A 17,009-nucleotide genomic window follows, 5' to 3' on the forward strand; every position below is an offset into this window, starting at 1 on the left:
GCTGTGTTCCAAGGTGACAGGTCACATTCTTTCAGAGCGTGGCTCATGTATGTCACAGCAGATTTTTCAAGCATGTTGCTGTTGCAGTGCAAGACTTTGCAGTGATGTTCAGTTAGAGCCATACAATATTTCTCTGATAGTTCTTTTCAATCTCACTCATTTGACGAGTCAGAATGTAAATCCTGGCCCTGTTGAAGTCAGTGGGAATTTTGCCATTGACTTTTCAGTGGAGCCAGCATTTCACCCAGCGTGTGAGATGTGTCTCAGATGTCCAAAATGCCAGCAGATCTTAACTTAAGTCAGGATTCCGTCAGACTTTTACATGGTGCACAGGGATTGGGGAAGGGGGCTGGGGGGGATGACTATAAAGGGTCCTCCTCTCCATGAACAGCTTGAATCAGGCAGAATTGCGTCCCGTGGTTCTGCTTCTTCTGGCTGCACATGGGCTAGTAAGTGGCAACTTAGGAATGAGTGTGCTGCCACTGTGTACCTGGGAGATGTTGGGCTTGTCTTCACTGCAAATGTTTTTACCATTTTTGAACACTGAATGCCACTCTGTGCTCCCAGTGAGGGTGGGGAAGGGCACCCCTGCACTTCCTTTTCGGGCAGCATAATCAAGCCCTTAATGAGCCCAACAAGCATGTGTTTTAATTTCTTTTTGGCAGATGGAGTTCTCTGGTGAAGCTCACCAGCAGGTAAGCCAGTCTGCTTGCTGCCTGTTGGACACAGTACATGCACTTTTCTGGGCTTAAGTTTTAAACTGACTGTTTTATAGTGGTTTTCTGTTACAAGGACCAAACTGGCCAGCCCAGTTCTGTGTGGTAACAGTGGGGGTGAGATGGAGCTATCATGCAGCGGTGAGCTATCCCATGCCAACAATCTTCTGGTGGCTGCACATGTTGTTGAAGATAAGTTTCTTTTCATAAAATCAGAGCTTAAATTAAGTTTCTTACCCTTGATGCTGCATAGGTAGGATTCCAAATGTGAATGAATCTATGGCGAGAAAGAAACAATGTAATCCTGGGAGGAATGTCAAGCCCAATTAACATCAATAGTGTGCTCATTCTGAAGGCTAATGATGATAATTTAAATGTCAACATTCATCACTTTAGCTGCTGTGGAGCTGTGAGCAGAGCTTGCATTGAGTTCTATTGCCTTTTCCCTGCAGTCTGATCCCAGTTTTATATGAATGATTGCCATTGCTTTAAAGCAGCAAACGTACCAGTTCAGACAAGTACCATACAGAGCAGATTTGTAGAAATAAGTTTTCAATCTGGCAAGGGCAGGTTGAATTCTTCTAGGTATTGCTAGTGCGGTGGTGAATCAGTCAAGTTATAACTGGCTGGTACTTTGAACTTCCACAGCTTGTAACGTTCTGTACTAACCCAAGTGATGCTCAATAAAATATGAAATTTTTCCTTAATGTAGAAAACATAAAAGATACAATGTGATTTGACCCCAAAGCCCTCACTGAGCAGTGAGTGATGGGTAAACACATCAGTACTAATAGCAAATGGTTTTTGGGGAGGTAACATTTAACCCAACTGCTCACAGTAAAGACTTACTGCTGAAACTGAATTCTACTCTCTATCTGCATCACTTGGTTTCTTAAATAAGTTTTCTGAAACAGGTAACAAAAGTGCTTCAGTGCTTGCCTTTACTCTCTTTTTGTCTTCATATTTTGATTACAGTTTTTTCCAATCTTTCCTATTATCCCCTTCTTTCATTTCCCTCTGCACTGCAGTCACTCCATAACGTAATAGCAGAATTCAGACAACAAATGGAGAAAGTGGAGGTGGAACTAGCACTGTTCCAGGAAAAGAGGTCACAGTATGGGGATCAAGAGATGACTTTTCCACATCATGCACTGCAACCGTAGACTCTGTGCAAAAGGCTTACCTGCATGGTAGCTATTAATACCAAGAGTTCTCTTAGATGCCTCCGAATATGCCTAATCATGGTCCTTTATGAGGATAAAAAAAGATACTGTAATAAAATAACATTAAACTTAAATAGCACTTAATTATCATAATTAATAATTGTATTTAAGAATAATATCGTTTTATTTGCAGGACATCCATGCCAGAACTAATAAGCTATTACTAAAATGTCTTTTTTTTAAGGCAACATAGAGCTGCTTACTTTGTTACGGAATCTATTAGTTCCATGTGCCAGCCCTTCATGGCGGTAAAGACTTGGTGACCACTCTGCATATCTATGCCCTATCGTTTTGGGGAATAGAATTTTCGAAAGTGCTCAGTGTTGACATAACTGTACTTCCACTGAAGTCAATGGTCAGTTGATTTCAATGAGGCTGATGCGGAGTGCTTTGAAAATCCTGTCCTCTAGCTTTTTGTACCATTCACAGGCACAAACATCTTTGTGCCATTCACAGGCTCAAAAACACCAAAACCAAACAGAAAGTCCATATCCAGGAGAAAGCACAATCAACAAAAACTGTCTAGGGGAAACCAATATTGGAGCATAACAGCTGCATTTTGTCTTCTGACTTTTGGACATTTATATACAGGTATCATTTTAACCCTTAGGCTAACCAAGGCTATCATTTTAACCCTTTTACTTGTGTTTTCAGAGGAGAGGTTAAATGCAAGTTGAGCAGGTTCAATAAAAAACTGTCTGGTATTGGTGTTTCACTTTTCCCACTCCGGGCTTGATCCTCTGACGTTAATAAGATTCCTGTTGGTCTCAGCAGGCTTTTGATCAGAGCCTAATGATGATACTGTGGTTTCACATCACCATATCTGAAGAGTCTGGGGAATGTGGTGCTAGGGTGACCAGATGTCCTGATTTTTATAGAGACAGTCCTGATATTCAGGGCTTTTTCTTATATAGGCGCCTATTACCCCCTACCCCTTGTCCTGATTTTTCACACTTGCTATCTAGTCGCCCTATGTGGTGCAGATATAGAGCGCACTAGCACCAGGTCCCAGGAGTATTCTGACCGTGGCCTGTTGTACCTATTTGTATTTCAGTAACCCACAGAGGCCGCCATCAACATTGGGGCCTGCTATACTTGTGCCATGTAAGCATCAGTTCCTGTGCTGAAAAGTTCATAATTTAAATCAATAAAATAGGCAAAGGATGGGGGGAAAAGATGACACAAGCAGTTGATGCAGGAACTGAAGCACAAAAGGATTGACTGGGATTTTCAAAGAACACTGAAGAAGTTAGGTGCCATTGAAAATCTGAATCTAGATGATTTGCCCCAGGTCACACAGAAAGTCAGTGGCAGAGCTGCAGATTGAATCTAGATCTTCTGAGTCCTGGTCCAATGCCTAATCACAAGATCTTCCTTCCTTCCTTCCTTCCTTCCTATTAAGAGTCCAGGCTAACTGCAGTTCACTGTGTGGTACAGAAGAGGGGGAGCAGGGCCAAGGAGTGCAAAGACCAGGATTGTGGCTATCCACTGTGTAGATGCATAACAGAGGAGGGGGATGCTTGTGCCCCCTCTTCCACCCAGGACCATCAGTGCAGGGACATGATCTGGCCCATGTGGGCTGGTGGCCAAGGTTTTGTATAAACTATGGACTTTTAAGCTATTTCTCTGCCTTGGAAAATGGACAGAGGAATGTAATTTAGAGTAGAATATCGTATATAACAGTCTTTGGCAGGAAATGAATTGTAAAATTTTCTTCTGAAAAACATATTGGTAATATTTATGTTTTTCGAAATGTGATTATAGATGTTCTTTAATTCTTTTTGTCCCTTTGCAATAGTCGTACGGTATTTTAATTACGATAATTATAAATTATACAGCACCCAAATATGTATGAGGCACTTAATAGAATAAATAAAAAGACACAGTTTCTGCCCTGAAGAGTTACAATCTAATGTTAGATATGACACAGAAAGGCAAATTAGCTAACAATAGAGGATGGGCTGAGAAAATGCTTGGCTTACAGTAATAAGATTACTCAGTGAGGTTGTGTGCACATCTTAACAGTTCTATTTTAAAGTTAATTTTTTTCATTAAATTAACTTCTTGTAGGAAGTGTTTCTTTTAAAGGGATTTTGAATAAGAATTTGATGGATTTCTTTTTCTGGTATTTTCAATGTCAAATAGTTCATGCTAAAGTTATACACAATAACCTCATCAATTACAGACATACAAAATTAATAATCTGTTGTTTTGAAGTCAACATATAGCAAAAAACCCAAAACAAAACCAAAAAACCCCCAATCTATTCTGACAAAAGCAATACACTAATCTAAGGCCAGTGGGCAGGGACTTGTTTGAAATCTTCAACATTTTTCATGAGCCAAGCTACAGTTCAAGGTATTTAATCGTGTATGTTTATAAGAAAACTGACATGCTCTGTCAGGTCCCACTTTGTCTCTAAATTGAGAATCGGAGATGGACTCATAAAGTTGTACACTAACATACTGATCATTAACAGACTCTTAATGATCTCCCTTTTAATTATCTTTCTAGTTCCGGTAGCTTAACTTGCATGAGGTGTAGCTATATACTCTAACCTTCAAGTCAAATGTACATTTTTTGAAGTAGATGGAGAAGAGCTGTTTTATATGGCAAGTTTTATAGTGTTTTCCCGTTACTTGTTTAATCAGTTTAACTACAAAAACATAGTTCCCTCCTCTTCCCCCCAGTTCAGAATTGCAGCTTCTTCAGTTCTGTTTGTGGTTCACTATTGAAATTTACCATTTTAAATGGTCTGAGCTTTCTTAGTTGGCCCGCTATTGTTGTCAAGGGCATTAATTTATGTCTCTTTGAGACATTCACTGCATTCACAGCAAATGTGTTTTGCAGAGTGCATGCTCCAAAGACACATGCATCAACTGTTTCAAAGTGGCAGGGAAGGCCACAGCTGAATTGAACTATGCACCAATGGCTAACTAAAACTAGACGGCAAGAAACAGTGAAAGCCAATCGGATGGGGAGAAGCCTGGACATGCTCCTCCCTATTCCTATTGTTACTGCTTCTCCATTCAGAGGAGCAGCCCAGTCCGTCACAAGTCTGATACTGCAGTAATACACCAATCCCAATAATGCTGTAGTGCTTGATCCTGGCTAGAGGTGCCACTAAGCCTCCAAGAGAGCATGGGTGCTTCTGCATGACGCATCAGTCCTGGATAATAAACCTGATTCCCGTTTGGCGGGAGGGTGGTGTGTTCTACCACCTTCCAAATGAAGCAAGGTTCTGAGACTAGAGCTCTCAGAACTCAGCAAATGACCCAGTCAGAGACCTCATGTAACTCTGGCTGCCAAAAGTGCCCACCGGCCAACAGAAGTGGTTTAAATTAAGTTGCAGTCATGGTTCTGGGTAATAAAAGTTCATTAAATTCCCTCCCCCCTTCTGTAAGATTTATCTACCTCTTGCTTCTTGTCTGATCTTAGCTAAGAAATAAAAATATTCCTACGTGGTCTTCAGATTCACTGGGTATCTAACACAGTACAACTAGTGAACTAGCTAAAAGGCAGGTAGATGGAGAACACCTGGAACAGAGGCTGGAAGGCAAGTCATTCCAGCCACCCCTAAAAGTCCTTGAATGGAACTGATGGGGAGGCTTGCCCTCTAAGAAGGGTGCCTGTCATTGGCAGGAGTGAACGAAAGTAGATTGCAGTCCCTTATGTGGGAAACTGGTAAAACTGAGCACCATGTTGTCCTCTGGGGCTTGAAAGTTGTTAAACTAGGTTTTAGTCATTTTTCCATCCTCCTGTGCCTGTTTCCCAGGACTCATAAAAAGCTAATATGCTTGAATGCTTTTCAGACGGACCAGCATTACAATAGCTGCAGTGCATCTTAAGAATTCACTTGTAGCCAAAATGTAATACTTCGCTGGGGATCAGTGTGTAAACCTCAGAATAATGGAATAGATGTGATGAAGAGAAAGGTAACTTCCTTCAGGCCTCAGCACTCGGGTAAATGTTTTCCCCTGCCAAATAGGAAGATCAGTACCTTTTCTGTTATTTTCTAGCAATCCAGGCTTTGTTTATTTTTATGGAGAGACTTTCTGTCCAGTGGCATGTTCTGGGTTAGAGAAGTTTAGGATTCCAGATACGCTGCCCATTTCTCCTCCAGGTCATTCACTTGGTTTAACTACCTGAGGATGTTTATGTAATCTAGTGCAGTTCCTTCCCCTCTGCTCCGCAAATACAGATATAAGGGATGCACACTTCCTTTTCTTTATAATTCGAGATGAATAACCCTTCAAAGGTTTGGCAGGTCAGTTTGGAAGTTTATTTGAGAGGAGGGATAGTCTAGTGTGTAAGGCCCTGGGACACTTGGTTTCAATTCCTGGCTCTGCCATAAACTTCCTGTTTGACCTCGGGCAAATCTCTTAATCTGTGTCTGCCTCAGTGTAAAATGGGGGTGATCATCATCAGTACTTCCTTGCATCTTGATTGAAACACAGTCAACCTTGGGTTTAGTCTGATCTCTTTTAGCAAAGAGTTCTACAGCTGGTATTCCACAGCTAAGGATGCTCTATCCCCTTACTACTGGAATGTCGAAACCTGCTTGTCGCTAGCTGCATCACTTTTTGTGGCATGTAGCTGCTTCGAAAGGGTCAAGAAGGGTAAGGCAATCTTTTTTGCAGAAGTCAGATCCCAATCCATTATGGTTAGGACTGTGAGCCATGTTCGGAAGCAACTGGGGAGTCGGTGGAGTTGATAAAGCACACGACAGTGTCTGCAGCAGATTTTCTTGCTAATGATGAACGCAGCTCTGTGCTGCACAAATTTTAGCCTTTTATGGCAGTTGCATTTAGCCCCAGGTAGACAGTATTGCAACGCACTCTAACTTAATGTGACCAGAAACATGAGACACTCTGGATAATTTCCCATTCATTTCAGTGACAATATATGTCATCCATTGGGAGTACTGGCACAAAAAAGGTGAGCATAATTCAGGTTCACATTGTGTAATCTTTTCTCACTGTTCTCTAATAATAGGTCTGTTTTATCTTGTTGTTGTTAGTTTTGGTTAAATGTAACTTGCTTATATATTCACATTTATGAAGCCAGTGGCTTTTATTGTGTGTGACGACTATTTTATCATTTGTATTTTAGCGATAAGACCAGAAATGACCTAGTTGCATAGAAATATTGATATTGAAGAGCTACTGGGACAGATTCTCCATTTCCTTTGTCATTCACACCTGTGCAAAATGGTTATCAAATGCTACCAGGTGCAGGATGGGGGAGGATCAGGCTGCTATTTTAATTAGAAGTTGATAAATCAGCTAATTGTTTCCTGCATGCTTCAATTTGGTGCTTTGAAGAGGAAACCAGGAAATCCGTGGACCTGATTCTCAGTTACATGAAGGTCTCTCTGTGCTTCTCTGGAAATATAAAAGGGCTTTAAAAGGGGGGGGGGGGGATGTGGACTGCTCTAACTTTACTTGGGGGCCAGAAAGAACACAGGGAGCGTATCAGCCACTGAAAGCTTCTCTCCTTCGTTCCTGGATTTAGTGCAGGAATGTAGGAATTTGGAATTGGAGCCCATGAATGGTCCACCAAGCTCTGACTTGCTTGAATATTTGTCCTGACCTGATTTTGAACTCTGAAATGTCTGTATGCAGTGTGTGTGGGGTTGTTGTTTTTTTTTTTTTTTTTATTGCTTTGTTTTTACTTCCCCACTAATGTGTGGTTGTTGAGCTGTTGTTCTATTTTATTTATTGAATTTTTCTGGGTTTTTCTTTCTTTTTCCTTTCACTTAGGGTTTGGTGCAGGAAATCAGTGAATTACGGTTAAGAGTGGGAGAAATGAATAATGAAAGACTTCAGTACGAGAAGAAGCTTAAATCTACCAAAGTAAGTTACACTGAGAGAAAGAGGGGAAAGATGGGTGTAAGCTGCAAACTTTGGAACTGGATCTGGTCTTCAACCATCCTGAAGTCTTGGGAGTTTGCCAATCCAGGACTTTTGTGGTGCTCATTTAAAAAAAAAAACCAAAACAAATAGAGGCCATTACCAAATTTCAAGCTCAACACAGAAGTTTGGGGTGTTCAGATCAGCCCCATTTCTGAGAGGCACTGTTGCATTAGTTAACTAGCTAGAAGCAGCAATTTTTGTATTTAAATTCTGTTTAGATATTTATATTCTTGTGGGTCAGGGAACGTCGTTTGTAACGAGAAAGGCATGGACCAAGGGTGGGACAAAAACAGAGCATTATTTTCTTTTAAATGTGTTAAAAATAACCCGAACAATTCTAGCATGCCATTTCTCTAAGTATCTAACTCCTCGATCTAACTCCTCTATGAGTTTTGTGAGCTATCTAGCCTTGTTTCTTTTCTGTCATTAGTTTTCTCTCACTCCTCTGTCTCTGTTACCAGTCTTTAATGGCCAAACTTTCTAGTATGAAAATCAAAGTGGGTCAGATGCAGTATGAAAAGCAGCGGATGGAGCAAAAATGCCAGATATTAAAGGTGTAGTAGGGCCTGTTTTGAATCCTTTCTACACCACTGCTTCGTGGTCTGTGTTGCATCTTGCTGTCTGTGTTCTTTATCGATTACTTTCTGTTCATGTGCAGTGTGCTCTTTCCGCTAGAAACTAAACCTTCTGAAGTGAGATGTTCTTTACAAATTATTTTTAATGCATAAATTGGACTTCAGAGGGATTTCAGTGGTGCACAGGCCTTGGGTGGGTTACCCACAACTTAATTTTAAATTTAAATTATCCCTCTTCAAAGGGGTAATTTTCACTCCTCCACTTCAGTCATTATTTAGAAAAAGCTCTTACTGATTTCTTAGAGAAGCACAGATATGCGCACTGATTTCTCAGTAATTTCTTACCAAAGACTGGTTAATGGATTTTTAAACAAGAAAATAATTGTTGTAATACATCTTCCTCATATATTATTAACATAAATTAACAGACTATGTGCTGAGTTCATTGGAAAAAGTACCCTACATCAGAAAATGAATGCAACTCGCATTTAAATCTCAATTCTTATACTAAAAATGCTTAAAGTTTCCAAGATAGGGATACAGTTGTGGAAGAATGTAGGGCCCAAACCTGCATGCCCTGTGCAACCAAACCTCCCACTGAAGTCAGTATCAATTGGGAGTGCCTGGAGAATGCAAGATCCGGCCCTTTTTCTGGAAACATTGCCATTGTCAGTGAAGCTTAGAAAGGTATTTAAATCCAATGTTACAGTTTATCTTATTGGTCTCAGGATTTAGTAGAACAGTTAGAAATTGCAAAGGCAAGTTAGAGTTTTGTTTTTAAAAAGGAAGTTGGGCAAATACCATCACATAATGATAAAATATCTGCCCACAAAGGGTAAAATCCTGTTGTAGCTACTCCTATCAGAGTCCTATTGAAGCCAAAGGGACGTGTTGTTAAGGTGAGCAGAATTTGGCCCAAATTTGCAAATAAAACTTAATCTGGGTCCGTGTCATGGGGATAGATACAGATCAGAGGCGTTTATCAGACCACAAACACCATCTGAGCTTCGAATGTTCCAGTGAAATGGGACCCATATTCAAGCCACCCTCTTTGATTTTTGGTTCTACAAAACCAAATCATTGCAGAGATGTTGCAATAGCAAATCCTTCTCAAGTGCAAATTGTAGGCGAACTCATCTTTGTAGGTGCAGTGGCCTAATCCTATGTTATCAGAATGCAAAGTGAGCTTAGATGGAATATCTATTCCGGGAGGTTTGGTTTGGTTTCCTTATTTAGAGCTTCACTGCTAAAACTTCCTGTGCTTTATTTTTTTCATTTTGTCTGAATTGCTTTTCAGAGTGTTTTACTTTTATTATGCTATGATTGATTTTATTTCACAGCCAGTTGTATGTATTGATAAAACTGTTCATGGCCTGTTTTGAGGCAACACTGTATTTAAAGAGAAATAAAGCAACATCTATTTACCATTGAACGCATGCAATAAGCATACACATCCTGTGTGTTCAAATATTACTTGATAAAATCCTACGCTGAAAATATAGCGAGTCAATTATTACGCATAATAGTTTTTACCATTTACGCATGCTTCCAAAAATACCCCTTTTTTCCCAGTGCTATTTTTTATTCAGACAAAAAAATAATCATGCATTTAAATTGGTATTGGGACTTGTACGGAAAAGTTTGGGGCTGTCTATCCTGTTACAGAGATAGCAACTTTGCTGCAAGGTTCAGATGCAAAGTTCTGGGGACAGATTCTCAAATGATGTTAATTGTTATTGCAATGGGCCTATGACAATTTGCATCAAATGAGGCTCTTCCCCTTGGGCTTCTTAGGAGCTTTCGGTTGGGAGTCATCTCTAACTTAAATGGTAAAAAAATATTTTAAAATCCTCTTCAAAACTTAAACCTAGTTCTTCTTATGGCTAAATGATTATGTATCTATACAGGATGAACTGGCATCTTTGAAAGAGAAATTGGAACAGAAGGAAGCAGAAGTAAGAAGGTTACAAGAAAAGTTGGTTTGCAAGATGAAAGGAGAAGGAGTTGAAATAACTGAGAGAGGTAAGAACAAAAGAGGCTCTCTGTTAAGTGTCTAGAGGTATCTCTTGCACAATTGTAGTTCTGGCTTACCTGTTTTAAATAATTGTGTCAGTTGTTATAAGGGAATTATTGTGGTAAACCTCAATTTCCTTACATGTTTTGCCAGCATATTTATTTCCTTTTAACATATTCTGCAAGTATTTGCAAAGCAATCATAAAACCTACAATAATAGGTTGTTGCTTTGCTTTAAAATAAGGTAACCAAGTATTTACAATTCTAAGACACTGTCTACCCTAGAAAGGGACTTTTTTGCTGGTATAACTGTGTCTACGTGGGGGCTTTGCATAGCTAAGTCGGTTAGAGGTAAAGAAAATCACAACCTTAACCAACATATATATCTGTGTTGCCAAAAATTTTAAATGTAGACCAGGCCTACTTGGGTGAAATTCAGGGCCTGCACAAGGCTTAAATGCACTACTTGGAAGTCCCGCTTACACCCTAGCTGAGCCCTAATTAAACCTGAATTCTCATGGAGAATTTTCATTGTAGTCAACATTTTTCCGGTTTCCCAGTGGAAAACTGGAAACCTAAACCAATTTTTTATTTTTTTTTTTTTTATAAAAAATTTTAGTCGGTTTTGTGGGTTTTGTCAAAATGTTAGGGGGATTTTAAAAAGGGTACCTGCCCCCCTAAAATTTGCCACAAAAAATAATTGGCATTTTTTGACCAGTTCTCGCTTCATTTCTCAGTAACATACACCTGCTGTTGTCAGGTTTAAGATTACTAAGTTTTCATTATTTTTGTAAAATATTCTTCATTACATTTGCTAGACTATTGTAAAGTATTGTTGTACTTATAAATAAATAAAACTGGATGACAGTTGCCAAGATGAATGAATAAAATACATTGTATGCATTATCCTTGCGATTTTTGTTTGTTCACTTACTCACTAATTTACTATTATTTATTTTTATGGCATTTATTATTCATATTGAGCTTTTTCCCAGAAGGTGCTGAGCATCCTCAGCTTCCATGATTCCATTGACTTGTGGTACTGAGCCATAATTTGCAAAGTTCAGTAACGCACAAGAATCTCCCAGCCATTTCTGTGAATGAACCAAGGTTCTGTTCTGTTCCGACAATATTAAATAATGCATTTTTTGCAATGAATGCAATTGAAATATTTGCAGATTATATGCCATGTTTGCAGATTTATGATTACCTGAACAATTATGTTCTGTCATATACTATTAGTTGCTAGTACAAGTGTAAGATATTTCATGTCTAGTGTTACGGTAAGAGCAGTCTGTTGGAATAAGTACTATATGAGACAATGTATGTGAAAACATACAGGTGGACAAAAATACTCAGGCCTTGTATAAAGCCCAATCTTAATATAGATTCTCATGCTAGTAGCCCTTAGAAAGTAATTATATTTGGCTTCAGCAAGTGAGTAGGGACTACTTGTGTGCAAGTTTATAGGATTGGGCCCCTAAATTGTAAATGTTGTTTATTTCGCTCTTGTTGTAAGAAGGTAAGGAATGATTCACTGATGACTCCAAAAGTAACAGCATATAATGTTAAATTGTATTTAATGTCATAACCTGTATGCTAATTTCAAATCCACTGGGTTTTCCTGCACAGATGAAAATTGTAGAAAGAAGCTCAAAGACAAAAGTAAGATTTCCTGGTGTCTTTCCACAAGCATTTATACTTCAGAAGTTCTTTCCAGAATAGCTTTCTGCATGTATTTTTAAAACGGCTTTAACAAAAGCTGTTAGGTTGCCTCATCTATAATCCTTAGTTACACTATTAGAAATGAAAAGAGGTTGAAAAGATAAATACACTGTGACTTTTAATATGAATATTTTATTGAAAATCTAGTAAACAAAATCTTTGGTTTCCTGAAGCAGCCTGAGAGAGAGCTTGTTCATTTCTGCTATACTTGTTACACGCCTGCTAAATATAGCTCTTGGTAGAATGGCTTGTAAAATATTAAATTGATCTGGCTAAAAAGTACTTCTACAGATGGTTGAATAATTAGATTTTTCTTCATAAAAGGCACATACAAATAAAATTTTTCCCTCTGTATTAAGTTTAGTCACAATACAGGAGGCCAAATTCTCTTCTGGCATAACTTGACTGAAGTCAGTGGAGTTGCACCAGCAGAGAATTTGTATATCTAACTTTAAACAGCTGGATTTATCCAATCATGTGCAGGATGATATATTTTATACATCTTTCTTTGATCTTATGTTTTCCTGAGGAAGAACTTTCTTCACCCCTTTAGCAGTAACCCTTAGTAGTTATATTTGTTGGTGTGCGATAATCAGTAGGAGGTTAAAACACCAATCTGTGATGTTACAGAGCAGAATTTTTTCTTGTTCGTGCTTTAAGTCACTTTTCTACATTTGTAACATTTTAAAGCTTCATTTGCTCATTCCAAATAGGTAGATTTCTAATAGAAACAAAGAACATCCCCACCTCTTAAAAAAAAACAAAAAACAAAAAACAAAAAAAAATATCCTCTTTGATTGCCATAATAAATGGTGGCATTTACATATTTTGTAAGTGAGGATTATAGATGAAGCACAATTTGTATTCATCTCTGTTTTAAGGTTCCTTTTCCAAATCTAAACTACAATACACATTCTAGCATGACTGCTCATCACAGTGAATACATATACCATTTCATCATGCTGTTCTCATTTCTACATCCATTTGGGGTTGTGACTAAGCATCATGACACAATGCTTTACTCACTATGTCCACAATCCATTGCTTAAATTCCATTGCTTTGTGTAACTGGGTTTATAAACACCTTATGGAATGTTTGGCTGTTGTCATAATGGATTGTTTTATTGCACTCCTGTTGTACTGTTTTTATTTTGGAACTCTTATTTATAATTATTCCATTATTTAAAGGATTAAAGAAAACAGGAAAGTCATCATTCATTGATTTAGCAGTTTTCTTAGCATTATTTAGGATATAAATATTTGCTAAATTCAGTCATTTAGTTATTGAAAACTGCTTCCATGGAGAGAATGTTCTGAATCTTGCTGTCTATTTCAGATTGAAATAATTTTAGTGGTTTGCATTTTGTTTATTTCTTGTAAACATAGCTTCAGAAATTGTCAGGATTTTTTTCTTCCATTTACTCTCTCATTTAATCTGACTTGTTCAATTGTGTTGTGTATTTTTAGATATAGAGGTACAGAAAATGAAGAAGGCTATGGAGTCTCTAATGGCAGCGAATGAAGAAAAGGTAGCAAAAGAGTCATTAGTTCAGCATTCATTCATTGTATGAAGGTACACCTCTAGTACAGTCAGCACATGGGCCGGATGTAAATTGTTAAAGTCCATTTTGAAGATTAATTAGTAAAGGTCCAATTCTGTTCTCATTTAAGTTAATAGGTGTATTGCAATTGTGTCTGTTGGGACCACAAATAGGCACTTATAAATTGTATACTGCAAACTTTGTCCATGCAAATAATCCTTATTCACACAAGTGTAGTGCCTTTGAATTCAATGGGACTACTCTCATGAGTAAAGGTTTGCATCTCAAGACCTTCTTGTAAAGTGCTTTGAAAATGTAAAGCACTACATGTAAGTGTCATGAGTTATTATGGTCAAATTTAAAAAGGAGCTTTCTATAAGGTATATAGCACCTGTGGAATGTGGATGCACACCATTTGCGGATGCATATATCGTTTTGTGTATGCATATGAGTTCACGTAAATTTTGCAGATGTCTTTGGGAATTTGGCTCTATTAGTCATCTAAGCCTCTAAAACAGTGGTTCTCAGCCTATTTGCCATTGTGGGCCACATATGTAGCTCTCTGTATATTATTTGAGCTGCATCCACAAGATATATGTACTACTTGTATGACCTTGAGGATGTCACATGGACCACAGCTATGTGCTGATTGGGCCACAGGTTGAGAACCACTGGTCTAAAACAATAGTCTGAGGTTATGTCTACATTAGCGCTTATGTTGGCATAAGTGCTTGTGTGCATAGCTACCACCGCTGTTTTTATTATGTTGACAGGAGAGCTATGTACAGCTGTGCTGCTGTAAGCTTGTAAGTGTAGACATGGCTTGAGTATCCATTTCTTTAAAAATGGCAGATGATATCTTAATATCTACATATATATGGTGTTTTAGTTTTCTTTTGGAGATGGGTTGAAGCTGCAAAATTTGAGATCCATCTTAAAGTTTGGGGGTATTTGAATCCTCTGTATTTAGATCCTGAGTTTTGGTTACGTCCATTATACAGAAACCAGCTTTCCCCAAATATAGATCCAGTTTTGGATTTTCAGCACTCTTCAAGCTCTGAGTTTTTATCCTCCTCTAGTTTCTTAAAATCTGTTAGACAATTTCATTTATTAGGTTTTTATTTTTTATTTTTGACTCTTCATAAAAGAAATCACAATCACAGGATGGATCCCCCCCTTTATTTTAGGATCGGAAGATAGAAGAGCTGCGACAATCCCTGAATCGGTATAAGAAAGTGCAAGACATGGTAATATTGGCTCAGGGTAAAAAAGGTACAGTGCAAGTGCAAAGATTTCCCACTCTGCTAGCATTTAAACTGTGCACATACTGTGATACCAATAGATATTTAACTCTTGGATTTATTATCTTTCCAGATAAGAGTACATTAAGAGCCAGTTCCTAAACTGATGTAAATTGGTATAGTTCCATTGCAAGCAATGCAGTTACACCAGTTTACACCAGCGAGGATTGACCTTGATGATTTCATAGGGAGCAAGTAGTGACGCCTATAATTTAGGTTCCCTGGCGCTTTCCATTGTAAAAGATTCTTGTGACCTTTTTTCTTTTTTGAGAAGCTGTCACCTCCACTGATTGCCACAGGCCTGTGAAATTCATCAAGGGGAAAGTCCTTGGGTTAAAGAAGTTCCTTTTCTTTGTCCCATGAAATTTCATTGAGGTTTAAACTGTTAAAAAAAAAAAAAAAAAAAAACACATCCCATCCCCTCCACTCCCCCACCTTGCTCACATTCCTCAGGGAAACTCAGTAGCCTGCCAAAATAATAACTGGACATTCTAAAGAGCTGAGCTCACACCACCACCACTGCAGCAGCATTTACCACACTGGGACTGTCTGAGGGCTGCCGGAGCAACTGTCCCAGTAGAAGATAGGCGGGAGAGAGCCAGGCTTGGGCTCTCCCCATCCTCATCACAACCTCTGGATCCAGCATGTGGCCCCAGGATCCCGTCCTCCCTCTGGAGGACATGACTTGGAACAAGCCCCCCTTTCCTCCCCCCCCCCCCCAATCTCTTTTGGAGGATGGGAAGAGAGAGAGAACCAGGCTGGGCCAGGCTCCTCCTGACCATCTCTTAGAGCCAGTACATGGTACCAATGGCCTATCCCCTTCTGGAATCACAGATTTCTTTATTGCCAGATCATGTGCTTAGTCCCATAGCTCAAGTGTCAGAATTCTGTGCTTAGAAAATGTAATCAGGTTTCCTAATCAAACACTCAAAAGTTAAAAAATGCCAGAATTAAGGTTCTTCGAGTAGTGTCCCTGTGGGTGCGCTACTGTAGGTGTGTCTGTAGCCCTGCACTGCTGATCAGAGAACTTTGGTAGCAGTGTCTGTTGGGCCCACACTTGCGCTGTTTCTCCTTGTGCTATGCCACGAAACAAGCCAGCACAGACAGGCTAACCGTCCTCAGTTTCTTCTCTACCGCCCCTGGCTAGAGAGAGAGCTTTACCTATCCATTCGTGGATCGTTAACTCTTTTACAATTGCTAATGTTTCGTTTCCTTTGAAGCCTTTTTTGTTTTTTTTCTTTGTTCTACTGTTGATTTGGGGGTTGCCAACAAAAAAGACAAAGGACTTGGTTCTTTTGTCAACCCCCGGTGGCAGGACTCCTCTGGAGTGTAGGGTATGCCTGGCTCTCCAGGCTTCAAGAAGTACCACACTTGCAGTGAGGCAACTCCACGGACAAGCACTCCCCAGTTCATACACTGCCTCAGCGAGGGCCACATCCAACAAAAGTGTTCCCTCTGCCAAGAGCTCCAACCGAGATCCTGCAAGGACAGAAGAGTTCCAGAGGGGTAGCCATGTTAGTTTGTATACAGCAAAAACGAGAGTTCTGTAGCACTTGAAAGACTAACAAATTTAATTTCAGCAGGCATAAGCTTTCGTGAGCTTCAGCTCACTTCCTCAGATGCAGTTGGTAGAAATGATACAGCAAATAGGTAACATATATAGGAGGCAACATATACATATCCAAGGATGTAGATAACAATGGGGTAGGTGGATAAAAGCCAGGTACTTGAGGCCTAATGACAATCATTGAGTAGGAGGTGAGAATGGGTGATCAGAGCAAATTACTTCTTGTAATGAGAGAGCCATTCCAAATCCCTGTCTAAACCCAGTTTGAATGTGTCAAGTTTGCAGAGAAATTCTAACTCAGCAGTTTCTCTTTGAAGTCTGTTTTTGGAGTTTTTTTGGAGAAGTTATCTATCACGAAAGCTTATGCCTGCTGAAATTAAATTTGTTAGTCTTTAAAGTGCTACAGAACTCTCGTTGTTTTTGCAAGGACAG

The 17,009-nt window shown here is 39.1% G+C and overlaps 1 protein-coding gene across 14 annotated transcripts in view; it reads left to right on the forward strand.

Annotated features, from left to right (window-relative positions):
- The window catches only part of PPFIBP1 (PPFIA binding protein 1), a 166,085-nt gene that overhangs the window by 105,095 nt on the left and 43,981 nt on the right, over positions 1–17,009 (forward strand). For 6 of the 14 annotated variants that reach the window (XM_067559297.1, XM_067559294.1, XM_067559295.1 and 3 more), the window contains 6 exons: positions 7,702–7,794; positions 8,316–8,408; positions 10,337–10,451; positions 12,076–12,108; positions 13,636–13,697; positions 14,897–14,981. In XM_067559297.1, coding sequence (XP_067415398.1) covers positions 7,702–7,794; positions 8,316–8,408; positions 10,337–10,451; positions 12,076–12,108; positions 13,636–13,697; positions 14,897–14,981 — 481 coding nt within the window. Of the gene's footprint in view, positions 1–687; positions 696–2,247; positions 2,531–7,701; positions 7,795–8,315; positions 8,409–10,336; positions 10,452–12,075; positions 12,109–13,635; positions 13,698–14,896; positions 14,982–17,009 lie in introns of those variants that run through there. The other 8 variants (XM_067559299.1, XM_067559305.1, XM_067559300.1 and 5 more) reach the window with 5 other exon arrangements.

This window comes from Emydura macquarii, unplaced genomic scaffold (assembly GCF_026122565.2).
Source record: "Emydura macquarii macquarii isolate MOO-44397 ecotype Brisbane River unplaced genomic scaffold, CSIRO-AGI_Emac_v2 contig_2205, whole genome shotgun sequence".
NCBI lineage: Eukaryota > Metazoa > Chordata > Testudines > Chelidae > Emydura > Emydura macquarii.